Source organism: Orbicella faveolata, unplaced genomic scaffold, assembly GCF_042242905.1.
Source record: "Orbicella faveolata isolate gen_17 unplaced genomic scaffold, um_ofav_v1 contig_4, whole genome shotgun sequence".
In the NCBI taxonomy this organism is placed as follows: Eukaryota; Metazoa; Cnidaria; class Anthozoa; order Scleractinia; family Merulinidae; genus Orbicella; species Orbicella faveolata.
The window spans coordinates 11,262,423-11,288,806 of record NW_028301569.1 but is presented as its reverse complement, the minus strand read 5'-3'; the positions used below and the strand labels follow the sequence as shown (position 1 = coordinate 11,288,806).

At 37.3% G+C, this 26,384-nt stretch overlaps 2 protein-coding genes across 3 annotated transcripts; one reads left to right on the top strand and one right to left on the bottom strand.

The window, feature by feature from the left end:
• The first annotated feature begins 649 nt into the window (after positions 1–649).
• On the top strand, positions 650–23,512 carry LOC110059494 (uncharacterized). Of its 2 annotated transcripts, none has more exons than XM_020766187.2 (42): positions 650–962; positions 1,832–1,918; positions 2,103–2,170; positions 2,678–2,788; positions 3,343–3,415; positions 3,511–3,578; positions 4,329–4,451; positions 4,742–4,942; positions 5,368–5,457; positions 5,927–6,049; positions 6,577–6,642; positions 7,965–8,279; positions 8,607–8,675; positions 8,932–9,006; positions 9,568–9,648; positions 9,906–9,961; positions 10,365–10,461; positions 10,877–11,003; positions 11,493–11,548; positions 11,662–11,810; positions 12,449–12,512; positions 12,752–12,858; positions 13,082–13,148; positions 13,910–14,025; positions 14,730–14,804; positions 15,042–15,102; positions 15,345–15,377; positions 15,705–15,977; positions 16,744–16,768; positions 17,180–17,292; positions 17,406–17,474; positions 17,692–17,805; positions 18,579–18,689; positions 19,250–19,378; positions 19,864–19,971; positions 20,191–20,260; positions 20,362–20,449; positions 20,616–20,685; positions 20,957–21,069; positions 21,186–21,252; positions 21,349–21,455; positions 21,844–23,512. In XM_020766187.2, exons 1-42 carry the CDS (start codon positions 851–853, stop codon positions 22,568–22,570), a joined length of 4,854 nt encoding a protein of 1,617 aa, XP_020621846.2. In that variant the 5' UTR covers positions 650–850; the 3' UTR covers positions 22,571–23,512. The 2 variants fall into 2 exon arrangements, with proteins under 2 accessions (XP_020621846.2, XP_089131981.1); XM_089275855.1 differs by having other exon boundaries at positions 20,338–20,449.
• On the bottom strand, positions 23,015–26,333 carry LOC110059497 (protein CFAP276-like). The gene is made up of 5 exons (XM_020766190.2): positions 26,177–26,333; positions 25,559–25,675; positions 25,097–25,212; positions 24,253–24,371; positions 23,015–23,659 (listed from the first exon to the last, which is right to left on the bottom strand). The coding sequence occupies exons 1-5, from the start codon at positions 26,246–26,248 to the stop codon at positions 23,589–23,591; spliced, it is 495 nt and encodes a 164-aa protein (XP_020621849.2). The 5' UTR covers positions 26,249–26,333; the 3' UTR covers positions 23,015–23,588.
• Positions 26,334–26,384: the final 51 nt, after the last annotated feature.

Below are 26,384 nucleotides of genomic sequence, written 5' to 3'. Positions count from 1 at the left end.
TTAAGTTTGTAGTACTGCCGACTTAGGAGAAAATCTGTAAAGTACTACAGGCATTAGGCTTATAAAGTACCTTCTCTTCTCGTTGTTGTTAAACGTAGAATTGCTTTCTTTCTCGTGGTGAGCAAGTTTCCTGACTGAATCGCAGCATTGAAGGACCTTCCGCAACTCTCCAAAGCAATTAGAAAACAACGTGGTGGTCAAAACCCCAGCTTTCGTCAAGATGAACGTTTCTGTTATAGCTTGGACCATAAGAATGGTCATCTAGTTTTCAGAAAGGGTCCCAAAAAGGGAAATTCTTTCAAAATTTTTATAAAGTAAACACGTATTCATTCATAAACTGGCAAAGTAAACCATTGCCGCGTGCTGCCGGTCGCAGTGGCGGGAACTGTGACGTCACCCTCAGAGTATCGGTTACTAAATGGAAAACCTTGAATTTATACATCGACAAAAACATTCGTTCAAAACCTATCGTCCTTATGTTGAATGAAAAATATTGAAATGAAAGGTTTCCGACTCCGAATAGCTAACAGACAAATTACATATTTCTAGCCATCCCAGATGAGCCGAAAAAAACAAAAATTCTTCATCGGTCACGTGACTCTACGTGGAAAAAAAAAAAAGGTATTAGTTTCCAGTCTTCTTTGCAGCTATATTTTCCAAGATGGCGGCCATTTGAAACTTACAAGTGCAGGTTGCCTGACCGGGCAAGATCCGGCTTTTGTTTGCAGTTCCTCCACAGAGGGACAGAATATTCAACAGAATCTGTTGCAAGTCGAAAAGCTTTCACTGTGCAATGTGGTAATTTGGATTTCTTCCTGCATAACATCCCCTAGAACATTTAGTTTGCAAAATGAGCTCTCATTCAGCTGACAAGCTGAAGCGGCCTCAAATGGCTTTTGAACTATTCGAGTTGGTTGGATTGTTGCGAGTTCGTCCACGAATATCTCAGCAACACTCTAAAGGTAAGCGAGGTTCTCTTTTGTTGATCAGAAGCGAGCTTCTCCATGCATGTGGTCCTGTCATTTGTAGCTGCACACTGCAGGCTAGGTGATGAGAATGCAGAAATTCATCATATTATAAATCTAGTCAATCAATATAAAAATAAATCTTCATAAACTGCAAAAAGTACAGACATTCACATTGGTACACATGCCCCCTTTCTCTCTCTTCCTTCTGCCTTTCTCCCCGTCCCTACTCTGCCTCCCTCCCCACTCCCCTCCCCACTTCCAGGTCTAGCCTTGTGGTTGTTTACATACTCTGCATCTTGAGTTGCAATAAACCTGAGAGATAATTTTCATGATATGGGTGTGTAATGCCATCTTTATTACAGGTTTTCAAAGGGTATTATATATATATATTTTTTCTTGATATATGAATAAAGATGGTGAATTTTAAGCTTGGTAATGAAATGTGAAAAGTGAAGTTATGAACATGACAAGAGTGTGGTACAAAGAAAAAATCTGAGTCCCTGATAGGAATCGAACTTGTGACCTCCCCAATACTGGGCGGGTGCTCCATCCACTGAGCTACAGGAACTCATGGAGAGCAAGGTCATTTAATTCAGTTCATATGTGACAGGCGTCCTGCATACTGCTAGGATTAGCACTGATGAAGTCATTGTGAGTATGATAAATGAATAAAGATGGTGAATTTTAAGCTCAGTAATGAAATATGAAAAGTGTTCACTGATCAACATGACACAAGTGTGGAACAAACAAAAAATCTAAGTCCCAGGTCCCTGAGTCCTGGGACTCAGATTTTTTCTTTGTCCCATGCTCATGTCATGTTGATCAGTTCACTTTTGACATTCATATTTTTTTCTTGTTTCCAGATGACATCAAAAGATTACCATCCATTCAACAGGCTGCTTGGCATGAGGACAAAAAGCACAGTTTGATGGTGTTGCTGTGTAGTAATGGTGAGTGTGTGGCTCCAGTGTGTGAGTGCAGGTAGACTACATAAATTCTGTACTAATTTCTCCCCTGCCTCCCTCTCAGGTAAACCATCTTCTCCATTTTGGGTCAAGAAATTTATTAAGCCCCACCTCTGACTTACCTCTCCCCTTACCTCCTTTGTATTCCTGTTTTTTGGTGTTTATGTAGGATCATTGTTGCTGCGTGGTGAAGAAAAAGGCACAGCCCCTGTGATCAAACAAGTTTCTTGGTTTCAGGTATTAGTATTTTTCTACATATATGCAATTACTATTCTGCCCTCTACCAATCCATCTTGATGTGGAGAAAACCTGACCTACAATTTTGAAATCTGTACTAACCTGTTAGCCAAAGGTTATCTTTTAATTTAAATATTATTCATTGATTTCACCACCCAAAACATGAGAAAATAGTTTAACAAGACATACAGTATGTAGGGTGGCCAAAAAGACCAGCAAAAAAGACTAGCCAAATAGAAATCATGTTGGTAATGTTGTGATTTAACACAGGGGAATGTCTTTTTATTTTCAAACAACGTGAACAATTAAAGCAATTTTTTTGCTCCCTTGGCAAAAAATTAGGGGAAACTGTTAAACTCATTTTTTTGAACTTCTTCCCAATTTGTCAAACCAGTTTTTGTTCCTGTAGATGGTTTGAAAAATCAGGATAAAACTTTACTATGTCTTGCTGTTCTGTGTACTGTCATTAAAGGTTTCTAACCTTAAGATTTCCTTTAACTTCATTAGAATCCTGCCAAGTCTGTGAGAATGATAGCCATGGACCCATCAGGCTCATGGCTGATTTGTGCATGTATGGATTGTTCACTGTATATTGTACCAGTTGCTGAAGTAGTAAGGGTAAGATTTGATTCATCAAAAGTTACATTTATTTATCCAGTGGTCAGTCAGGTACAGGGGTTTCATTAACATTTTCAGCAGGAGGGAAACTGTTTTCCAAAGGTGGGCAAAACTTTTTGAACTGAACTTCTTTTTAAAAATACTTTCCTGTAGATGGTAAACCAGGTGGGCAAAATCATTCTCACAGTCAGTCAATTTGCCTGGTGCCCAGTCCTTAATGAAACCCCGGCAGATGGGTTTGTATCATAGCAATGGTTGAGGAGAATAACTTAAATTCAGAGCCTTCTCACATTTCTGGCTTTTGTTCCATGCCGCTGAAACTGGAGTGGCCAGCCATGTGGTGCTTATCTTAGGGTTTCAGTATCTTGGAGGAACTAGGGGTACTTGTACTCCCCTTGAATAGACGCTAGGTCATCAGAGGGTTACCCCTAAGCATTAAATTTGATAACTAATACCAATTAGCTCTGGCTAATTTGTACCGTTAGTAGTTTTTTTTCTAGCATTTAGAGAGGAGGCCTCGCATAACATCTTTCTGTTTTTTTTTTGGTTTTTAGAGGAATTCCAAGATTTCTTACCAGTATTGGTCAACTGACGATATTACGCTGATCCTAAAAAATGACAGACGGGGTAATGAGCAGTTCTAATATTAAGCCTTGCGATAACAGTTTAACCTTCCACACACACTTAAAATATAACCTCAGTCTGTTTTTTATCTCCGCCAGGGCTTCCATGTGGTTTAGTTTGGTGGCATACAGTGGATGACTTACACATTGGTGTCATCGGCACTGAGGTTTGTCTTGTTCATAAATGAACAAAATTTTGATTTTTAATTAGAGTGGTTTTCAATTGTTTGTTGTAAAACCAAAGCCAAAGTAATCAAGCTAGCCAATCACTAAAGACACAGGCAATACAGTGAGCCAGTCAAAACTTGAAGTAATTAGATATAGCTCGCGCAAAGTGTGGAAAAATGAGTACGAATGGGTCACAACTGATTTGGTTGCTTTTCTTATTGGATGAAAAAGTGGCACGAGTTTTCTAAGCCAATTGTGTGGCGTAGTTGGTGCAAAACCAATTACTCCTTCTTTGCACTTAAATGAACTGTTATATAGCAGAGGTTTTCAAAGGTGTCATGAGTCACTGCATTCAGATAAGGATATTAAAACAGCTTTCTGGCTATCACAAAGATGTGCATGTAAGGTGGAGCTGGCTTTATTTTTCTGGTGCATGGCTGACTTTACTCCCACAGTGCCTCTCTCCACCAAGGTGTATAAATGGGTACTAACAAAATTAATGCTGGGGGTTAACCCTGCAACGGACTTGCATCCCATCCAGAGGGAGGAGAAATACTGTTAGGCACTTCATGCTACAGAAACTGGAGATACATGTAAACACCAGCCTGATGGACCACTGGCTCATATGCAGACTTTACCGACCTACCTTTTAGGGAGTATCACATACCCTCTTAGGACATTATAAGTTAATCAATCAGCAATAGTTCTCATTTCTCTAAGTAACTAAACATCAGGTACATTTATTCCAGCTTGGAGAATTATTGTTTGTGGATCTGAAGCAGAAGATGATAGTAGCGTCTTGTGATGTCAAGGAGAGCATCATGTCAATAGAGTTGATGCAAGACAAACAACATGAGACAACTGCTCTACTGGTAATAATAACAACGTGCTTATATGACATGGTTATCCCTTTCAAGCTGTTTCTTGAGCATATACCAAAATTTTATATTGCATTAAGACCAATGTTAGCCTTCTAACACATAATTAGACTGGATTCTGGGTTTTGTTTCACACCACTGAAAAATTTCAGCAACATGAAAGAAAAGCAAGAAATCTGTTTATGTTCACAGGCTAGACCTATGTTCACTTCTGCTACATGCTCATCAGTAATTTCCATCCTTCATTGTGCAAATGTATGATATTTTCTGTTTCTAATATGCAGATCAACACCATGTCAGGTAATACAGTTCAGATGCAGCTTGAGTACAAGTCAATGCGTATGGCAGGTTTTGAGCAGAAGAAGAGTCCATCCATGGCATCAGCTATGGGATATGAAACACTCAGCAAAGTGGCCATACCCATTGAGAGCGTGTTTCTGGGAATAGAAGATCTGCAGGACAAAATACAACCTATGCCAATTGCAGTAAGTTGAATTTAGAACCTTGGGTGTTACTGGACCTTTTTAACGATGTCCCACAATATCAACAAACACTTCTTCATAAAATTTGGCGTGTTTGGGGTCTCGTATTTTCATGAGTGCAATGGATTCTTATATGAAACTTCGTATAGTTACTAAATTTGACTTGTTAAATCAAGAGGTGAGGCTTACTGTAGTTCTTGTTTGAATGAGAAAATCGGAAAAAGTGTGACAACATCGAAAAGGTCTATTTGTTGCAACATGCTCTTGAATCTCATCTTCACTACTTTCAATTTACATCAAGCCATTCAGTTATTAGTCTCTCGATCATTTAGTTTTGCTTTTTTCACTGTTTGTACATGTAGCATACAATTATTTTAATTATAGTAAAAATATTAATAACATGTTTTTTTTCATTTTTTTATTCACAGTCCTCTAGTGGTGCTAATCAGTTTTCTGTGCAGTATGCCAGAAATCAAGTGTTCATTGGGGCTCGTAATAAAAAGAATGATATTCTGGAGGTACAAATTAGAATAGACTTGTTATTATTGATAATTTGTTGAAGCCACCTTAATGTCACTTACTGATTCAGTTCTGACATCCTGTATTAACTGCTTAAACCCTCCAAAAACATGACAAGTTTGTTTTGGTGTGTTAAACATTGCCCTGTATTTTTTTGCACTGGTTTTCACTCCATTTTTGAGAAATAACATATACAAAAAAGTCAGTTTTCCTAGTGACATCTTTTTGTGGAATGTGAAACAAAAAATAGCCACTAGTTGTTATTAATGTACGTCTTATAATAAGTTTATAATCCCAATGGTTTACTGACCAACACCAACATTATTTCTAGTTTTATTTTTATTTTTAGTTATTATTATAATTATTTTTTTACATTAATTCTAGTTGAGATCCAGAAATGACCTGTATTACCCTGTGAGCAGAGTCTCCTTCGATCTTAATAAAATGTTAATTTTCCCAATTTTGAAGGTTTATGACATTGATGTAGAGAACTTGCCAATGTTTGTCTATCAACTGCCACCTGGGACAACAGATGTTTTATTGACTAACAGGGTGATATTTACTATCACTCACCAGGAACAGTCAGATGAGGTAAAAAAGTTTTATATTGACTGACTTAACAGTCAATATAATAATTATAGCTAGTTTTATCTCTATTACCTGGCTAGTATTACCTGGCTAGGCTACCTTCTTTCTGAGGATTGTTTATCTCTGACAGTAGATTAGATTACAGTAGGTTACATGCATGTACAATTCTCAATTAAGTAGTAATTGAGATTTCAGCTACACATTTGTACTTTCTCTCACATACATGTACATTCATCTATAGTAATATAATGCAAGGCTGTCATTAGAGGCTGTTACTGTTGAATATGCTTGATGGGTTCCTGATGTTAAGGTGATGAACTTACCTGTTGTTGATACACTTCACATACAAAGTAATCAAATGTTTTTATGGGTGTGAAGATCAAGACAACGGGTGATCCAAACCCTTCGAACAGGACAGCCCTATAGTATTCACTTGTGCATACAAACTGCCACACTCTGACTCTATGGTATGACCTCAGTAACCATACATGTAAAAATTATACCTCCTCTATGTTTCTTATTTTGTGCAGACGTTGTTGTGTATTCAGGCCAGTCAGCTTGCAGAAACATCAGTCTCAGTACCAAAATCTCATCAGGTGATTGATACATTGTAGTAATTTTGCACAAATCAAAATAAGTTGTCACCAACTTTTTTTAAAAATACCAAACTAATCTTTGGGCATCAGCATTCAATGTCAGCGAAGTAGTTTGAAATGAATTTTAAATGAAATTTAGGTCACAATGATAACTTAATATAACATTTATTTACCCTGTGCAGTGTTTATAGCACAAAGGCTAGAGGGGCCCAGCAAACAACTGGGCAAATAATTTAAATTGAACATAACATTGTTAAGAATTCCAATTGGCTGGCGGCAAACCAGTTGGCTATTTACAAGCGTGGCCGAGGATTTGAACTCAATAACAGTTTCAAACCATTTCAACCACAGTTCGTATAGTGTGATTGTCCGGGTGAGGGTAGGTTTCTGCCAGTCACACCAATGTAGGAAGCCTGGCAGTTGGAGCATTTGATCTTGTAAACTGCTCCCTGTCTGTTGTTAGGTTCATCCCTGTCTTTCACATTGGTCATGGATCCTACAGCCCTACAACATCCGTGTAGCCCACAAACCTACAACTACATTACGACACTTACTGACCAACGTGAAAGACAGGGACGAACCTAACAACAGACAGGGAGCAGTTTACAAGATCAAATGCTCCGACTGCCAGGCTTCCTACATTGGTGAGACTGGCAGAAACCTTAACACGAGACTGACTGAACACAAATGAGCCACAAGAAATGGTGATGCCAACAATCACATTGCTGTACATCTTCAACTGACAAACCACAACATTGACTGGGACTCTGCTCATTGCTTAACCTGCAGTACAAACTATTTTCAACAACTGACTCTGGAAAGCTGGTACACTAACCTAGAACAAATGCCACTTAACAGATGTCAACAACTACCGGCGCCCTACAAACGACTTATTCATGACAGAAACGAAACCGACAAACAGACTTCCAACAGACTGACTTAATTTGACTAACAATAGACAGACCAAAAAACTGACCAATTTGACTAACAATAGAAGGATCGAAACCCACCAATGACTGATGACAAACTTTACATGAGTCTTTCAGCCAATACCATCATGGCTAAACTGACCAATCATGTTCAACGGACCAGACTTATAACATCATCGACTGACAAACACTATTCACTTGATTCTGAAGATGACTGCTGCTCAGGTTGTCAAAACGTCAGTCACCAACAACAGTTCTTTTCAGAACTACCCTCGCCCAGACGATCACACTATACGAACTACTGATACTCCTGGGTTCAAACCATTTACTACATTTCAACCACAGTAAACAGTTTAAATATTTTAATGTATTTCCCTGGTTATTTCTCCACAGAAGGCAGAATCTAGCATTATCCAGACATTTGTACTTCCTCCTGGAGAAAGACTCATTGCCATGTTTCAACACTCAGAAGCAGTGGACAGCATCATCATTGAAGACACTCCTGATCGTTCTCAAACTCCGACTGGTTCTGGGGTGTCACACACTGTCGATGGCATGATCCTCGTCACCACCTCTGGTGTATTCCAGTGCCAGCCTAGAACATCACCCGAGAAACTGTTCCTAGAGCTTGCTGTCAGTAGCTCAGACACTTCAGCTGCAGATGTGTTAGCCATCACTTCTGGCCTTGATGTGAATAAATTATATGAGGTGGGTATGTCATTCATCCATTCATCTTGAGTACTACATGTTAAATATTGAAGTTGAGTTAAGTAAATAAAGATTATAACTCAAGCCTACAATCCCAGTCAAAAGTGTTAACACAAACACTTCTTCCTTTGTTTCCTACTCCCCATCTCAATGTTGAGCTCTCAAACAGGTTTTACAAACTATCATTATCCACAAAGAGTTTAACAATACATTAAAACATTTGAGTCAGTTACGTGTTACAACTAGTTTTGTCTGCAAATATAGGTGGATGCAAAATCCTAATACCTAAGTTTGAAAGTAAAGTGTTAAATATTGACTTTATTTCAGATGGCTGGTGATGAAGCATTGACTAATGAACAATATGAACATGCACTGGAACTCTATCATTTATCCAAGGTAACCTAATTACATGGAAGTTTTTAATCCACAAAAGACGTTAAAACTGATGAGTTCTATTGAAACTACCCACCGAGAGGAAGGAACCATTCTGCGATTGATGGAGTGACATTTTATAACATTTTGTCACTCATTAAACAATGAACAGTGCTCCTAAATTTTTTCAACACCATTACTGTAAAATCTGGCAGTGTAACTTAATCCATTTTCACTCATGTTTAACACTTGAATCATGACTTTTTATTATGATATGCAGTGCTCATTTGAGAGACGTGTTGCTCAATTTGCTAAACATGGAAGGGTAGCCGATATTCTTGCCTATCTTCGACAGGTATTTGAATATTGTGCTGTACCTATATAGTTATTTTTTGCCATTTAATGCTATTATAACTGTGACATATAATGGTAGTGAATTTGGAGTGCTGGTGCGGCATACATTGATAATTCTTCATCAAAGTTCTGAAAGTGGATGACATGCCAGGTCATCACAGGCTACTTCCCAGCATTCTGTCAGGCTACCCCAGTACCCATTGCTGCACTCCGGTACCCATTTATACTCCTGGGTGGAGAGAAACACAGTAAGAGTAAAGTGTCCTGCTTACCCATGGCCAAGAACACAACACATTGACCTGGCCGGGGCTCAAATCTGGACTGCTCACTCCAGAGTCTAGTACGCTATCCATCCGTCTGCTGCTATTCCCACTGGAACACTTCAATGTAGCCCTAATAGTACAAATCTTCTTTATGAGATTCTTTATTATGTAATTTCTAAGGTTTGTTTAAGCACCAGCCTGTTTCTTATTAAAAACTGTATGTTACTGGTACAAGGGGTGAAAACTTTCAGATGGGACCATTAATGATTGTGTGCTATTCTTCCCATTGATTTTTTAAGGCATTGAGTAAGTATGGTGATGTGCACACCGCTGAAAGGAAACAGTTGTCCAATCTTACTCTGTTCTGCTTTATACAACAGGTAAGATGTAAAATCCTTAGCACCATTGAATACACAGAAAGTAAAAATTCATCTAAATGATAACTGTACCAAACCAACATCTCCTTAAAAACTCCTCACACCAAAAAACTCTAGCTCCCACATTTTCTTGCTTTAATAATGTTTTCACAATCTATTTTTTTTAATTCTCATTCCTCACTTGATATATGTTTCTGGAAGAGAAATAAGTTTTATATTTTTCATGGTGACTGACATTTTCAACTATCTTACGTTTACAGGTTTTGGAGAGTAGTGGTGATCCTATCCAGCAACAAACACTTTCTGAGGCATTTAGGTAAAAGCTTCTTTCAACTTACAACAAAACTGAATGTATTTTTCAACATTCATTTGGTAGAGATACCAACCTAAAAAAATTGAAATTCATGAGATCACCAATTTTATCTTCTCGACCCTCAAAAACATTGCTAAAAGTAACTGGAGCTTCACCGATTCAAAAAGGATTAAATATTTCAAAATTTCCTCCCAAAAATGCAAAACAATTTGGCCAAAATAAATGTGAAAAATGTTGTTTACTTACTTTCCTTTGTATGGGGGACATTTTGTGGCCAGTATGGGAGACCAGGAGATCCGGTCTGAATCTGGGAGACTCCTGGATCCAAGAGAGTTTGCAAAGATGTATTAGGTGTACTTAGGAACTGAGTAACCTGATTTAACATGTGCTTTTCTTCTTCTGTCAGCCAATTCCTGAATGATAATTTTGATTACGACGAGGTGACTGCTTTGGAACAATTGTCAGCATATGGTCTTAAAAGTTTGATGTTTGATGTAGCCAAGGTAAAATTTAATATCCTCTCCCAAGCAATAATTTACAGAAAGATAAAATTCTGCATTTTGCACAGGATCCAGTAGTGACAGGTGCCCTTCAATACATTTGTGTGCTAGTAATCTATGTAAAATTGTGTCGATCTATTTTGTGTTTGGAGACAAGTTCATGGTTGTTAGTTTATTTGATCTTGAAAAATATTATTAAGTTGGAGATATGGCACCGCCATGATTATCCTCTCAAGGTCTTAATAAGCATACACATCAGCTTTTTTTCTTCTAATCTTCACTCACATTTTGTAGTAAAATGTTAATGATGCATACTAGCAACTATGAACACAATGTACAAGACTAAGTTATATAGGTTATACAAAGTGCTGATTGAAGTAATGTTAAATAATCCCAACAAGAACTTTTTATTCAACAGGCAAGAGGCTTAATGCCTAAAACCTTGGAGATGTTAGCACAGAAAGGACAGTTTCACCTCTCATCTGAGCTTCAGGCCAAGTTAGCTTCAAGAGGATTCACAGATATCATCAGTAGAAGTGCCAATGGTGAGAGAGAACTGCTAAATTGCCAAAACATTTACTCATCATTGATACACTCTTTGGAATTCTTTTCCATACTTTTACAAACAGTTTCAAGTTCGTCTGAAATAATGCAAAATAATTTAGAACCCTGACATGTTCTTACAAATCATTCTTTTATTACAGCTGTAGTACCAGGTATATGAAATTGGCAAATTGTATTGACTTGATTTATGAACAAATTATTTGTGATTATTTTCCTAATCCATTCCTGTCCACCACTTCAAACATTTTTGTGTCTGGGAGGGGGAGGTGGGTTGTTGAACTATTGTTGAACTTTTAGTTTTCATCCAAAGCACGTGCTGTATGTTATGGCATTGGTACTGCTTTAGTTGCCTTTACAACTAAATTGCCCTCTTCGACTGTTGGAAGTAAATTATTATAAATTATTTACTTTCATGGAGTAGGCCATAATTTATTATTAATATTATTTAATCATGGACATGTAATTTTTAGGTGCCTTTATACAGTGTATGGATCCCCAAGAAGTTGTCATCTTTTTGTTGTCAAAGGTAAAAGGAAATTTTGTCTTCTTTTTAAAAGAGATTTGCATTAAATAAACTGGCCCAAGCCAAGCTTTATGAAGGCAGGACAGTTCAAGCTTGATTGTTATGTTACCTTGCAGCCAGAGACTATCCTCAGTCATATGAAATTCCTTCTATCTCGCCTAACATCACTGAATGAAGAAAGTTTGGTGCACATCGCTCGTGTTCTGGATCCGTCTCGTCCTTCATTCAGATCTTTGGCAAGTAAAGTGAGACCTCCAAGACAGAGGTAACACTTGGAAATAAATAGTTATTTACCAGTTAGGATAAGATTTATTAGACATTATAAACAGGGATGCAGAGTGGCAATAAAAGCAAAGGTTACGACAATACGTGTATGAAATGGTTTTGAAAGTCCGGAGGAGAGGAGCGTTGCATGACGATGTAAATGACGGCTGTGTAGGAGTCTATATTTATACCTTGAAGAAATGTGAGTGTCTGACATCTTAACTAACTGGTTCTGTGACAAAGAGAAGACAGTGATGATGATGGTCATGGTGATCATAACACGAAAGATAGTGATCAATGATCATGGCAGTTGTTCTTGTAGCTGAGACCTTTAAATCAGAGTACATTAGACTATACAAGAGTGAGTTTAAGCATGACTTATGATTATGCTTTTGATTGATTATCACATATCACACCAATGTCATTTTGATAGTCGTCTAGTCAACTGGTCTCCAACAGGGGTAAGTGAGGACTCTGCAAACTTAGGTGAATTGAAATTTGAAGGTCTTACTCGTACTCAGTCTCGTACTCGTGCTACCTAAAGGTTCTTAATGGTGATTATAATTCATCAACAATAGTTATTCATAGCAATTAATAATTAAATTGAGGTTATTAACTTAAATATTGTGTTTCTTTTAGGACTGCTTCTGGTAGCTCGATCAGTTCTCTGATTTCCATGGAAAGTGCGATCAGCCTTGGACATGTTAGTTAGAATTTGCTCCATTTTCCTAATAATACCCTAAAGTAAAAGAGATCTTTTTTATTGTTAGTTCATAATTCATCATTTCTAATATTATTTGATGACTATCCTTTGTTTGTGATAATACATTGTTTGTGGCTAGTCTGATGCAGCACTTTCAATTCATCCAACCAAGGGACTCCTTAGAGACCTCTCTGCTTGGCAAATTCAACTTCTATTGTCAATATTTGTCTTGATCTTAGGAGGATAACATCAAACAGCCTACTCTGCAAGATCTGATTGAACTGTTTTTATGCTCTCTTTTGGTGCTAAATCATCTCAGAAATGACAAGCTAGATGCCATGGCAAGGTGTGTTTGTAGTTCTCCTTTAATTGACAAGAATTATATTCCTCTTCATACATGTACTGTACATGTGAGATTGATGATGCATTGGTGTGCAGGCAAGTGACGAGAAAGAAGAAAATAATTAACTACTCTGAAGTAAACGTACATAATGAAAGAAATGTATAATGCTGAAAGATGAAGAGAATGTGACAGACAAGACTAACACCTGTTTTATCATTCTCTTTAGAGTTTCAGCAATTAAATGTGTTTGTGGAGGAAATCAGGATTCAGAAAACAGTTTTGGAAGAAAGAGGGTAACTTTTATTTTAAATAATTATGTCATTAGTATTTTATAATAATAATAATGGTAGTAGTAATTGACGCCAGAAGAGGGTGCTTTTTTAAAGAATTTTAACCATTTATGAGAGGACTGTCGCATACAAGTGGAAAGTAACAAGTTAGCCTGTATAGGATACCTTGAGAGATACTAATTTTTTTGGCATGAAGGAACTACGGTCAAATCATTCCATCCTCCCTCGGATGGGTAAGCAAAATGACTGCTCCTCTCACAGTGCACTGCAGTAGTTGAGTACATGTATTTTGTCCATGAACTATGACTCCAGCCTACACCCAAACTTAGATCATTTGATGTGGACTTCAACATCATTAGGCTACTGTGCCTTCCACTTAATAGCTGTATGAAACAACAAGTAACTAATTACTGCTAAGTTTCTTAAAGGACCCTAGGCAGCCAGTCTGCCATTTTTTATGCCATTGAAATTATTGATATTGCATGGTGAAGCGGAATCTTAATTGCTTTACTGTAAGTTGTGTTTCTGAAAGTATGTTTGATTATCTTAAGTAGTTTCACAGTGATTTCCTTCTTTCAACATGCTCTGAATAAAACATAATAGCCAAACTCTCACATGGAGACAAAAACAAAGGTGTAAGTACATTGCTGACTTAAGGGCCCTTTAAGATATATGTTTTGACCCTCTCTAAACTGAAGGTCAGTGGAAATGAATGTCAATATAAGAACTGGTTGACAGACTGTTGTTGTATTTGGCCATGGCAGGAAAGTACAATGGAGTTTCTGTGCAGGCCAGTGAGGCTGTCCTGTGGTCAACAGCACACAGCTGTTGTTAGTTCATCAGGGGATGTTTACACATGGGGACGATCTCAGAAAGGAAGGTAAATATTAGGCTGTAAGTAATTTACAACAAACATATGGCATGTTAATGTTTAAATGCTTCATTTCCTTTGAGAGTCCATTCTTTCCTCCTTCAGCCTTCCTCCTGGTATAGGGTAATTGATGAGGGTTCACAAAATGGCTGGAAATCAGTCCTAGTTATCTATGATAAGGAAAATTCTTATTGATTATTTATGTGAACATCAGGATTCCAATTTAAAGTAAAGATTGCTTCTATAATCATGAACAAAATTTCAAATCATAATCTTTTTTATTTTTTCAATTTTTCAGTCTAAAGTTATATTCTAAATGTTCGAAATATTTTGTTATGTTTCAACAAGTTATTAATGTTCATTATTGTATGTCTTGTGTTTGTAGCCAATATAATGAGACCTCTGATTAGCTAATTCTGGGGCATTATTCTCCCACAATACCCACAGGCTGACTATGGCCTGCAAAAACAAAGCAAAAAGCCTTATAATAAACAACTTATTAACCTTGAATGTTCGTTAGGTCTCTTTTGGAAAATCTTAAACCTCGGCCTTGCCATATTGACCTTGCTGTCGCTCAGTCAATACGGCAAAGTCTTAGCAACTAAGACTTTGCTGTATTGAAAATCTCAAACTGTTTGAGATTTTCCTGTAAAGACTTCACCCTTGGTTAATAAGTTGTTACAAACTGCTCATTGTTTGTTTTTTCACTACAGGCTGGGTCATGGGGATATTATTGAGGAAGAGGGAAAATCAGTTCCTTTTCGGGTAGAAATTCTCCACATGCACAGGTCGGTAAAGGAATGCTGCTATCAAGAATTTTGATGTCTTTTGTACACTAGCAGTAGACCATTGCAGGACTATCCTCACCAGCAAGACTGTGTTACTCTAGACAACCTTGCTGAGGATACTCTTGGGTTCAAATCATTTTAGAGAATTTTTTGAATGATTTTGAAAAGCTGAAACAACCAAGTCAGGAGAAACATGTGTTCAAAATGTGCTTGGCTTAAAAATGGTGTTTCTTGTAGGATTAATGTGTTGTCAGTAGCTTGTGGAATGGAACACACATTGGCATTGTGCTCTGATGGGGTAAGTCTTACTAGCTTACTGTTTATTGACCTATTTTCTCCAAAGAAGGCCTGAGTTCAGAATCAAGTAAAAAGTTCAAATGTTAATTGTGACATCTTGGAAAAGTTCACTGTACTATGTGAAAGTGCTGCTCAGTAATTAAATGATCACATACCAAATTTCAACCTACATGCACATTAAATAATTATCACTAACCTCTCTCTGTGTGTTATGGTTACGTTTGACTCTTTCCATCCTTTCAGGTTTACTCCTGGGGGTCATCTGAATATGGGCAGGTATGTACACTGTACTGCAAAAACACAGGACTCTCTGTACCGAGAAGAAGTGTTTGGAAATGACTGACTTTTATTAAAGATAGAAAGAAAGAAACTTGATGTGACTGAAAATGCTACTTCCAATGTTGTGATTGGTGATAGACATTACAGAGGTTTTTGTAGTCTGATCTAATTTTCCTTTCTGAATTCTCTGTCCACCTTCTTCAATAAGTCTGATGAAGGTGGACAGAAATTCAGAAAGGAAAATTAGGTTGGACAAAACTTTTTTTTTAAAAAGAAACTTGACTTTACTGACTTTTTAATTTGTGCATCATTCTCATTTTCAAGCTTGGCCAGGGTGACACCCAGCAACAGACCAGACCTGTCTATATCACAGAACTGTCAGACAAAAAGTGTATAGCAGTCATGTGTGGCCACTACCATTCCTTGGCCCTGTCGGCAGATCACAGGGTGTGGTCATGGGGCTGGGGTGTACATGGACAGTTAGGAGTGGGTAGTATTGAAGATGTACTGCTGCCGACACATGTAACATCACTGGATGAGTATGAAGTCACTAAATTAGCAGCGGGATACTCACACAGTGCAGTGCTAACAAGTCAGGTTAGTAATTCAATCATTACCATACACTTATAGTAATCAACATCTGATTTCTCCTTACAGTGTTAATACATTATCATGCAGGCAAGTAATGAGAATAAAGAAAATCGTCAACTAGAGGATATTGCCCTGATGAGCAAGTTAATTCTCAGAACTAGCATTGAATGCCATGGTTTGTGTAGTGTGATCATCTAGTTCTGAAAATGACTGTTGTTGGTGACACCAAGTCACCTTCAACAGTTCCCACACACAGCTGGGAGCCATGCCAAGCCGAACCATGCAGCCTGACCTTTATTAACATAACAACATAACTGTCTTATCAGGGCACAAAAAAAGTGGCTAGAGAATAAATTCACTGCAACTTAATAGATTCTAAAAATACTTCACGGGTTGGTGGGTGGGTGGGGCATGTCAGGCAATGGCCGATTGCAAAACAAAAACTGAACCTTGTACAAGCCACATGACCTGAAACACCCCATACACTAATGTACTCAGACTCCCTGCTGTATGTGAGAAAAAACCTTTTCTGCTTCATTCATTCCTCAGCCAGCAGAAAACCATACGTCTTTCAGAACTACCCTTACCCAGATGATCACACTTCACGAACTACTGATACTCCTGGGTTCAAACCATTTACTATTAACCACAGTGTATGAAAATCAGTGAGAAGAATTTATATTTTTAACATGTTACAAAGAGTGAAAGTAAATGAATAAAATATATTTTATAACTGTTCCTATTGCAATTAGATTGTATTATTATTTTTCAGGGACACGTTTTCACTTTTGGAGGAGGTATGTAATTAATCCACTGAAACCGAAGCAAAATTTCTTAATTTGAAATCTATTCATTGTGCATTAAATTTACTTTAATTTGGTCAAAAATGGTAAAAGCAGTGTGATTTTCATTATGAAAGAAATATGAAACAATAAAAAAATACAAATCAAACTGGTTCTTGAAATTTTAAATCAAACACAAATTTAAATCAGGGCATATAGATTTTGACAAAATGCTAGTGAAATTGTTTCTTTATTTCACCAGTCATAAGACACCAGTCCTATAACACTTGATTACCAGTTAATATCATTGGTGGCAAATCATGCATGCAATCTTGGATGTTTTACTTGTTTAAACTGTATTGAGAAATTTGACTCCAAACCCATTTGTCACCCATGATATTAAATATGACATTGATTTTGATTTAGGCTTATATGGTCAGTTAGGAGTAGGAACGAATAGCAAGCAGACTCTTCCCATGTTTGTGAAAGCATTGAAGAATGAGAAAACTTACTTGATTTGCTGTGGATCCTTTGAAACTGTGAGTAATCTTTCATAAAGTAATCTGTCTTTAGTTGTGTTTATAATTCAAGTCTTATTAGCATCATCATTAAGTCAAACATAAAGTGGTAATTAACTTTTTTCCTCACCCAGCTGGCTGTTACAGAAGATCAGAAAATTTTTAAGTGGGGAAGAAGTCCACATTTTTTCAGATATTATATGGTGAGCAGAAGTTTACCCAAGTAGTGCCATGTTTTTTTGTGTGTGTGTTGTTGGATTTAATTTGTGATTTAGATGCCTTGTAGAATGAGAACAAGATTTCTATAAAAATTGTTCCCTCTGTTATTATCCTATCCTTGCCTTCGTGGTTCATGGGTTTGAAATCTGCTACCCTTATACCATATACTTAGGCAGCTCAATGTTTTGTGTTAAATTTTAGCGACAAGAGTATCGATCAAAGCGTTCCACGCAGACAACTCTTCCATCCAACACGGTGTCTCACCGGTTACTCCCTGTGCTGATGGACTGTGCCTTTTCATCAAGAATTAAAGATGTGAGTGTGTTCTTCTTGATGTTCTAACAGTGATTGGCTTGTTATTTCTCCCTACAATGTCAATACATTGCCAAGCAAAGAAGTAATAAGAATCCAGAAAATATTCAACTTGGGTGTAAAAAAGGAAATGTGACAAGGAGAAGTTTTGTTCGCAGTGAAATAGAAATCAGGGAAGAACATAATTATATATTTTTTTGGTCATAGTAAAGTCAAAAGTGGTCTAAGTTGACTTTACCAGTACATTTCTACCATGGTTGATGAAGTACTAATTAAATTTATTTTAGTGAAGTTTCTCAAAGTTTTGTAATCTGAGGTTCTGGATTCACCTATATTCTCCCCGAAGTATTGGTACTCAATTGGCATGCTAAGGTTACACCACAAAAACTTTGTTTTTGTTATCAATGGATTGATAAAGACAAGCACTTGGTACAAATGTGGGAGGCGTGGTGCCCTCATGGTTAGTGCGCTCATCTCAGGATCGAGCGGTCCAGGTTCGAGCCCTGGCTGGGGACATTGTGTTGTGTTCTTGGGCAAGGTACTGGTGAACTTAATGCTGGGGGTAGCCCTGCGATGGACTAGTATCCCATCTAGGGGAGAGTAGAAATACCCCTAGTTGCTTCATGCTACAGAAACCGGGATAAGCTCCAGCCTGGTGGGCCACTTGGCTTGCATGCAGACTTTACCTACTTTTACATGGTAGACTTAGACTATGACAAGAAAAAAAGGTCTTCAATAAAAGCAACATTCCATTTACTTAAACTCTGTGTTTTCAGGTGTGCTGCGGTAATTGGCATTACATGGCACTGATGGAATCAGGTCAAGTGTATAGCTGGGGATACAATGATCATGGACAACTGGGGCTTGGCAGCAAAATGGAGTCCCAAGTATGTAACTCAGCAGTCCACCCAAACCCTGCCTCAATTAGTTTTGTTACTCCCTCCAATCTGGAGTCAAATGCATCACTCATTATGCAACAACAGTCTTGTGATGGATTCCACTCAAAGTTCGAACAATAAGTGCAAATATTATTTACTTAAAATCTGCTCACAGGACAATAACTTTTTAAATACTATTTAAAACACCTCACTGTAGTTCATTTCTCTAGGTGACCCCACAATTAAATCCCTAAGCATTCTCAAGAAATTTAATGTCAAACCTTGTAAGAATGCTTAATGCGTGTGTTATTGTGTTTTCAGCTAATGCGAAACATCTGTTTTAATTGAAATATTGGATAACTTCAAGTTCAATTTTCTCTCAAGGGGTCAGTGTGAGAGGTTAAGTTTCGATAAGATCTTCGTACCTTTATTCAAAATATTAGCATGCTATGAGGTTTTTTTGGTAACTTTATTTTTGCCTTTGTCGTTTGAACGTTAGTTGCAGAAATCATCTTAATGTAAAATAATTTAAGAGTTATGTATAGTTGTCATAGTTACTTTATTTATAGATGACTCCAAGACTACTCCACAAACTCTCTAACAAGTGCATCACAACAATCAGTGTTGGTGCAGAGTTTTCTGTTGCTATGGATACTGCAGGTTATGTGTGGGTGTGGGGCCGAGCTGACTCAGGACAGGTAAGTATCAAGTCTTTCACATGAGCACAACTTTGAAATGAGTTTTCCTCATAGTCTATTGTTTTTTGTTGCAATTTTTAATTATTAAGTTTTAGTGTTAAATTTTATCATCATCATCATCATCATCATCATCATCATCATCACCACTACCATCTTCACCAACTCCACCAACACCACTGGTGCCATCTACGTCATCTTCAGGATCATCATCAGCAGGATCATCTTGGTTATTGTCATTGTCATCCTCTTCATCGTCGCCGTCATCATCATCATCATTATCATCAATTTATTAGATATCATCATCATTGATTCTTAATGACAATTGTGCAATTCATGAGGCCTCCTTTTCTCTGACCTTAATAACCTAACAAACATAATAAATACCCTGGCAGTCAATTAAGTTCATAATAGTCATAATTCATGTGCACTGCTTTTACCACACCAGTAGCTGCCTCATGATGATCCTTATTTTACCTTTATAACAGCTGGGTTTAGATTTTGGTACTATCGGTGTTGGCAAAAAAGAAGTTTCTATGCCCTGTCAGTTGACCAGTCTTCCACCATTAAATAGAAAAGCTTCCATCTCAAGTGAGGTATGACCTGTGACTTATTAATTAATAATAATAAATACTTTTTCATTCTGTTCTAATGTATTTTCTTGGCTTCCTTTATCAGATCACGATTATCAGTGGAGGTTTGATTACCAGAAATTGAGTGATTTATTTTAAGATTGTAACTGATTGATTCACCAGTCATGTTGATATTTTTCTTTAGTTAACTTTTGAGTGATGTTTATTGCTTTTTGTTTCTAGCATTCATTGAGATGTGATCTGAGTACGGATGTGGATATTGAGTGGGATTTACCAGATCTTTCATCAGTTGGTAAGAGTTTCCATGGTCTGTTCTGCATCGGACTGAGTTTGGTCCAGATAAAGGTACATTTTCTAGGTCACCCACAGAACATGTTTCTGTCGCCATTGCAGGTAATAAATTAGTACCTTATGGTAGAGAAGCTCTTTCCATTGCCTTGCGTCAACTCAGAGATCGTTACTCAACACAGCCAATGCTCAGGTAGATATGTCCAGGTTTTAAAGTGGTGTTTAATTGATTGTGTTGTACACCTCGTTCTGTTGAAGACCTTTGTTTCCTAGTTCTTCTCATTGTTGTGATCACCGAAATGAATGCTCATATGTTGCCAATATATTCTTAGATGTAATATTTTTCTCTGTTACCAAAGGCATTGTTTGGATATCAGGGATTATCTTGCGGCAGCAGTCATTTATGAAACTGTGGGTGACTGGCCTCAGGTAAATATCAAAATCAAACTATCAACACCATATGTCGCATTTTTGTCACACTGAATGTAATCAAGTCCCTGTAGAAATAACAATGAAAGTAAAACTTGTTACTTTCATTCAGTTAACTGCAACATAACGAGGGATTCCAATAATTGACAAACTTTTTTTTTTTTTTTTTTTTTTTTTTAATTGACAAACTTGAAAAAATTATCCCAGCAAACAGACCTGATACATGCATGTGTAGTTCAGAAGTTTAAGTGAAAAACTTTTCTTTTTGAAGGTTCTTGGATACAGTTTGAGATTCCTGAATGATTGTTTCACCTCTGCATCTTGTGATGAAACTATAGGCAAACTTCTTTCATCAGCTCTGGATGTTATGCATCACATAGTCAGGTAAAAAGAAAAGAAGTTTGTACATTTGTTATCTGACATGTTTCAGTTCAATAAGGTAATTATTCTTTCTGTTTTTGTTTATCATAATAAATTTATAAGTCTTTATGCACCCTCAGAAAATTCACAGACACTCAAAACAGTGATGAACAATCAACGCAACAGACTGTGTGGTTTCTACAAGAGGTACTTTGAACATTCAAATATATTTTGAATTTTTTCTAATTCTTATTTTTTCCCTTGTGGGTACATTGGTTCATTTTGAAATGCTATTTTTGACAGCTCTTGCAGTTCTGGCATCACAATAATTTGCCCAGTAGCAGCTTGGAGTGTTTCTTCTCTGAATACCTGGACATTCTCGGCTATGCTCTTAGTTTGCTTCTGATCAGGTATTTCTAAGTATATGTTGTCATGTAGGGCATTAAAAATACTTATGTATTATAAGTAACTAAGTGTGATGTATCATGAACCAGTGAACTATATTCTGGATCAAGAAGTCTTCAGTCAAGCTTGTTTGATCAGGAAACGTTATTTGCAATGTGAAAAACAAAATAGCTTTCTTGAAGGCTCTTGACTTGTGCGCCAGCACGTCTCTTGGCTTTGCTGCTTGTGTGTCTCTCAGGGCTCATGCCCCCAACCCAACCATAACAGACTGCTTAAAGGCTTGTCTGCAAACTATGGTAGAGCTTGGAGCAGCCAGCTTACTTAAGCTACAGAACAAAACCACAGCTAAGAAAAGATATTACGTATTACAATAATATTGTTTTTGATTTTTAGGGATCGTTTCCTTTCCCCGACAAGCATGCTAGATCCTGAAGAAACAGTTGCAAAAGAAACAAGTCAAACAATGCTGCCATTTAGTGCTGAATTTTTTAACAAAATCATAACTCATGTGGTGCATCAGTTACAGGAACAAGATCTGGGAGAAGAATATACCTCAGACTTAAAAGCAATTCTTATGCAGTACAGCAGCACAGAAGATGCATCTGATACTAAGGATGAAATGTTTGCACAACCTTTTGCACAATTAGATGCTGGTGTGCAGCTACAAGAATTCCGCACAGCACAGAAACATCTCTGGCAAGAAATCCTGGACAATATTAAGAAGGATTTGGACAGACACCCATACATTGCATTGTCCATGACTGCTGCTGCTACCATTGCATCAGCAGCAGTCTCTCAGCAGCGAGTTTGGAGGGGTGAGGGGGAGGTGATGTTTGAGCCACAAGCTGATGTTGTGTTGTTTACATGCAACCATCACTTTCCCAGAGTGTATTTCCAAGAATTCATCCTGCCAGAATTCCAGCAAAGGATGTCTGAGTTAGTTCTTCCTTTGAAGCATACTACAAAACTGTTGTTGAAGTGTTACAGCAGGGAGGAGGGTTGTCTACCAACTGCCTGTCCGATCTGTGTGTACAACTCTATCAGAATGGAACAAGCCGAAATGACTGTAGAACAAAATGGAAATAGTGAAAGCATACAAGCCAAACCATGGGATATTTGATTTCTGTCGGCTGAGGAAATTCTTGTGTTTTAAGATTTGGAAGGAAGAATCTGATAAACAAGTTACAATAATGTAGATGAGAAAATCTGTGTTACAACATTCTTTGCCCAGGCTTGGCAAAATTCCCCTTGCTTTCTTTAATGAGCTTCCGTCACTAAGCCAAATAAATGTACGGGTAACTTCTCATGCCCAGCTACTGGAATTACCAAATTTTGATATGTGTAACACATTGAAAAGTAGTCATATATCCTTATATATGCTTCATATGCAACATAAGCTAATAAGGCCCTTCAAGATGCTAAAAAAAGAGAAAATCTTGTTTGTGTACTATAATCCACATTTTCTGATAAACCATAGAATGATATGTTGCTAGTACCCTCAGAAGAAAGAACCTCAACTGTTATAACAGAATACTAATGATTTATTAATGCATTACAGCTGTAGTTGTCAGTGGCATAATGATTTTAGTTTTATTAAAAAATTAACAAGTACAAGTATTATTAGAATTGGTGCAAAGTAATTTTAATCATCAAAATATTTTATAGCTGCATTTTTTGCTTGTAAGAAATCAATATTAATTAATAAAATTATTTCAAGTTATTTAGAACATTGTCTAGGAATCAAAAGGTGTTGCTGTATATAAAGAAAATCTCGCAGAATCGTAACTTATAAATAGGAAAAGACAAAGAAAGGATTATTTTGAAAGATATCTTATAATATGTAGCTATTAACAGAATAGTGTTAATAATATTGTTATCACGACGGTACGTGTATCACACATGCATCATTTTTGAAATAAAACAGGAGTGAAATCATTCATATTGGTGAAAAACAAAAGATAAAGACATTTTTTAATTACATTTCATAAAATAAAAGGCATCAAGAAAGAAAAACACCTATTTACTATTAAAAGATGGAAACTTGTCAAACAAGTTCACAAAACATTTTTTGTATTTGTCTTCTTTTTTTGTAACTCAGCTTTGTGGATTATGTTAGTTGATCATGTATAGGAGCACTGTTAACATGTATAAAATCCTCCATCATGTTTTCTGGAGTATCCGCCATTTGTAGCTGCACTATGGTGACTCTCTGTGAAGAAAAAAGAAATGGATCAAAATTTTGCAAGTTTGAAAATAAGATTTGCTGATCTGTAGAATGCTATGAGTGGAGTAGGGACGGCATAGTGGTGACAGTGCTAGCCTCCCACGAATGTGGCCTGGGTTCAATTCTGGCCTGGTGCCAAATGTGGGTCGAGTTCGTTGTTGGTTTTCGTCTTGCTCCGAGGGTTTTTCTCTGGGTTCTCCAGTTTTACTCCCTCCACAAAAACAAACATCTCCAAATTCCAATTCCGCCAGGATAGAGGATCAGCATGAAAACCAGCCAAGGCTGACGTGGCTTCCTCTCTAAATATTGAAATGTATGTCTACAGCTGTGTGAAAATTACACAATAATTATTTATGGTTGTTTGCGGCAATGTACATCTGTTGATTGCAGATCACTGGCCAAACAATCAACATGATAAACAGACAGGGACAACCAAATAAATCTGTGACATGTTGAAACTAGCATCTTGGTCATGTGTGACTGAGGGAAAAATATTAAGCTGATATACATGGAGATTCTCCTAACTAGCATTAGAGAATGAGTATGAAGATTAAGAAAAACTTGTATGCTAATCTTACCTATAGCTCCGTTGATGCTGTGAATGCTTTGGCGTTGTACACTCGTGCTCTTCATCAGCGGAAGTTTGTAGAGGTCGATTTCTGGTTCTTCTGGTGGAGGTCGATTCTTCAGAATGCGACTGCATGTGAATAATATTGTTTCAGTATACATGTATAAAGATAATTTGGCAAATGAAAGTGCTACAAAAAGACACATGGTGAAGCTGAAGGTATCGAGACCATAGTAAATCCCATTATGAAAAAAGAGTGCTTTGTGTTTTAATGGTGGTTCTTGACTCAACCCTAGTCGTCTTTTGAGGTCAGTGGCAATAGTTGAGAGAGTCTGAATGAAACTCGGGGATGCAGAGCAGAGGGGATCATGGGAAGGAAGAAGAAGAGAGAAAGAGATGAATCCTTTGCATCACCCATGAGCTTGTGCTTCCCTTGTTACTATTCAATGAACCCAAGAGATGACTGGGGACAAGTCAGTGGAGGATCTGTGTCATTGCTGAGTAGACAAAAATGGTCTTAGTTCCAGATATGGTGCAATATTGACAATACAAATACAATCACATCTCCAGAACTGACATACATGTACCCTTGGGGTGCTTGTAAACTACTACAGTTCTATAACTTTTTACAGAGTTTTTTTTTTTCAGAATGGTCAGTTTGTAAAAATGTTTCTATCCGTTCAAAGAACTGGTCGATTGTATGTTTTCCACTGTGTGGTATATCCCTCAAGGGAGCAGGGTATAATAACTGATCATTCAGAGACAGGACTGTTTACTCAGGTCCTTTGGGACCCTGAAAAGTATTGTCATTGCATTATGCATTATCATTGCAAGTACTGTCATGGCTTCCTTACCCATGTTGCACTCCAGCCGTCTCAGGCTGAACCAAAGTCTCTGCTTTGGAATAAAGGAATTCTTTATGATGGTCATATGTTGACTTGATAACAAAGTCCAAGCTATCATTGGGTGCCTGTAACAACATAAACACGATGGAGTTAATTACAGCAAAAGCTTTGAGAAGTCATATATCAAACACAAAAGACTGTGTTTGACCACATTTCCAATCACCAAGGAGAGACTTGAAAATATGACATGTCAAGGTGTTTGGAAATGTGGTCAAACACTGTCTTGAGTGTTTTAAATATCTTCACAACTATAAAACTACGGAGAAATAAAATTGTAAAAATCTATGCTGATTAGATCAGATAACCAAACACAGTCACAGTCATGATTTCCTTTGCTTCAACTTGATGAATTATTAATGAGTTTGAGAAACATTTTTGTAAGATCAGCAGAAATCCAATATAATTAACAACCTGCGGGTCATGATGAAAGATTTCTCTTCTTGAACTCGCAAGTGTGGCTGTTTTGTTGAGTCTGTCCCATGGAGAACCCTCTCTACTGGTCTGAGTCAAGGTTCCTGTCTCCTTCACCTGAAATAAATGAGTTGTTCAACAGGTTAATCAGCCATTGTGATACAAATTGTAGCATTTGTTTATGGGTCAATTGAGATTGCGTGTTCTTTTGCCAATTTACCGCGTTTGTTTTAAGATCAAAAAACAAAGTGGACTTGAAAATGAGTAACAAACTTTAATATAGATTGCGGTGGCGAGTTTGAACTGAATCGCAAAAACACTGATCAGAGGTAAATAAATAAATGTTCAATCGAGACAGCCTGTACCCTTTGTAACATAACCACCGATATAAACAACAATTTCACATACATGAAATCTTTGAAAAGAATGCCACGGTATTCATTTACATGTAAACATTCCTATAATATCAATCCTTTTTTATTTCATTTTCCTCTCGTGAAATCAGATAGCAACATTCAATAGCTAATCTTCATTGTTTGCAACAAGACGACGCGCGACTACTTGGTTCCAAAAGCAGAGGAATCATCCTCCACGATTTGAACAGTTTTCTGGCTTTACCTGTTTTCCTTGTTGTCCACAAAAATCACCGTCATTCTGAAGTCTCGGGAAAGGGTAAGGATCGCGAGGCATCTTGATTGTAGAAACAGAAGGAACTCTGAACAAACGTGGAGCGCAGCGTGTTTATCGAAGCAGTCGGTGTTTGTCTTTTTCTGCAAGCGTTCGCGTTTCTATGGCAATAAGTTAGCGCGCGAGATCTGGGCGCCAA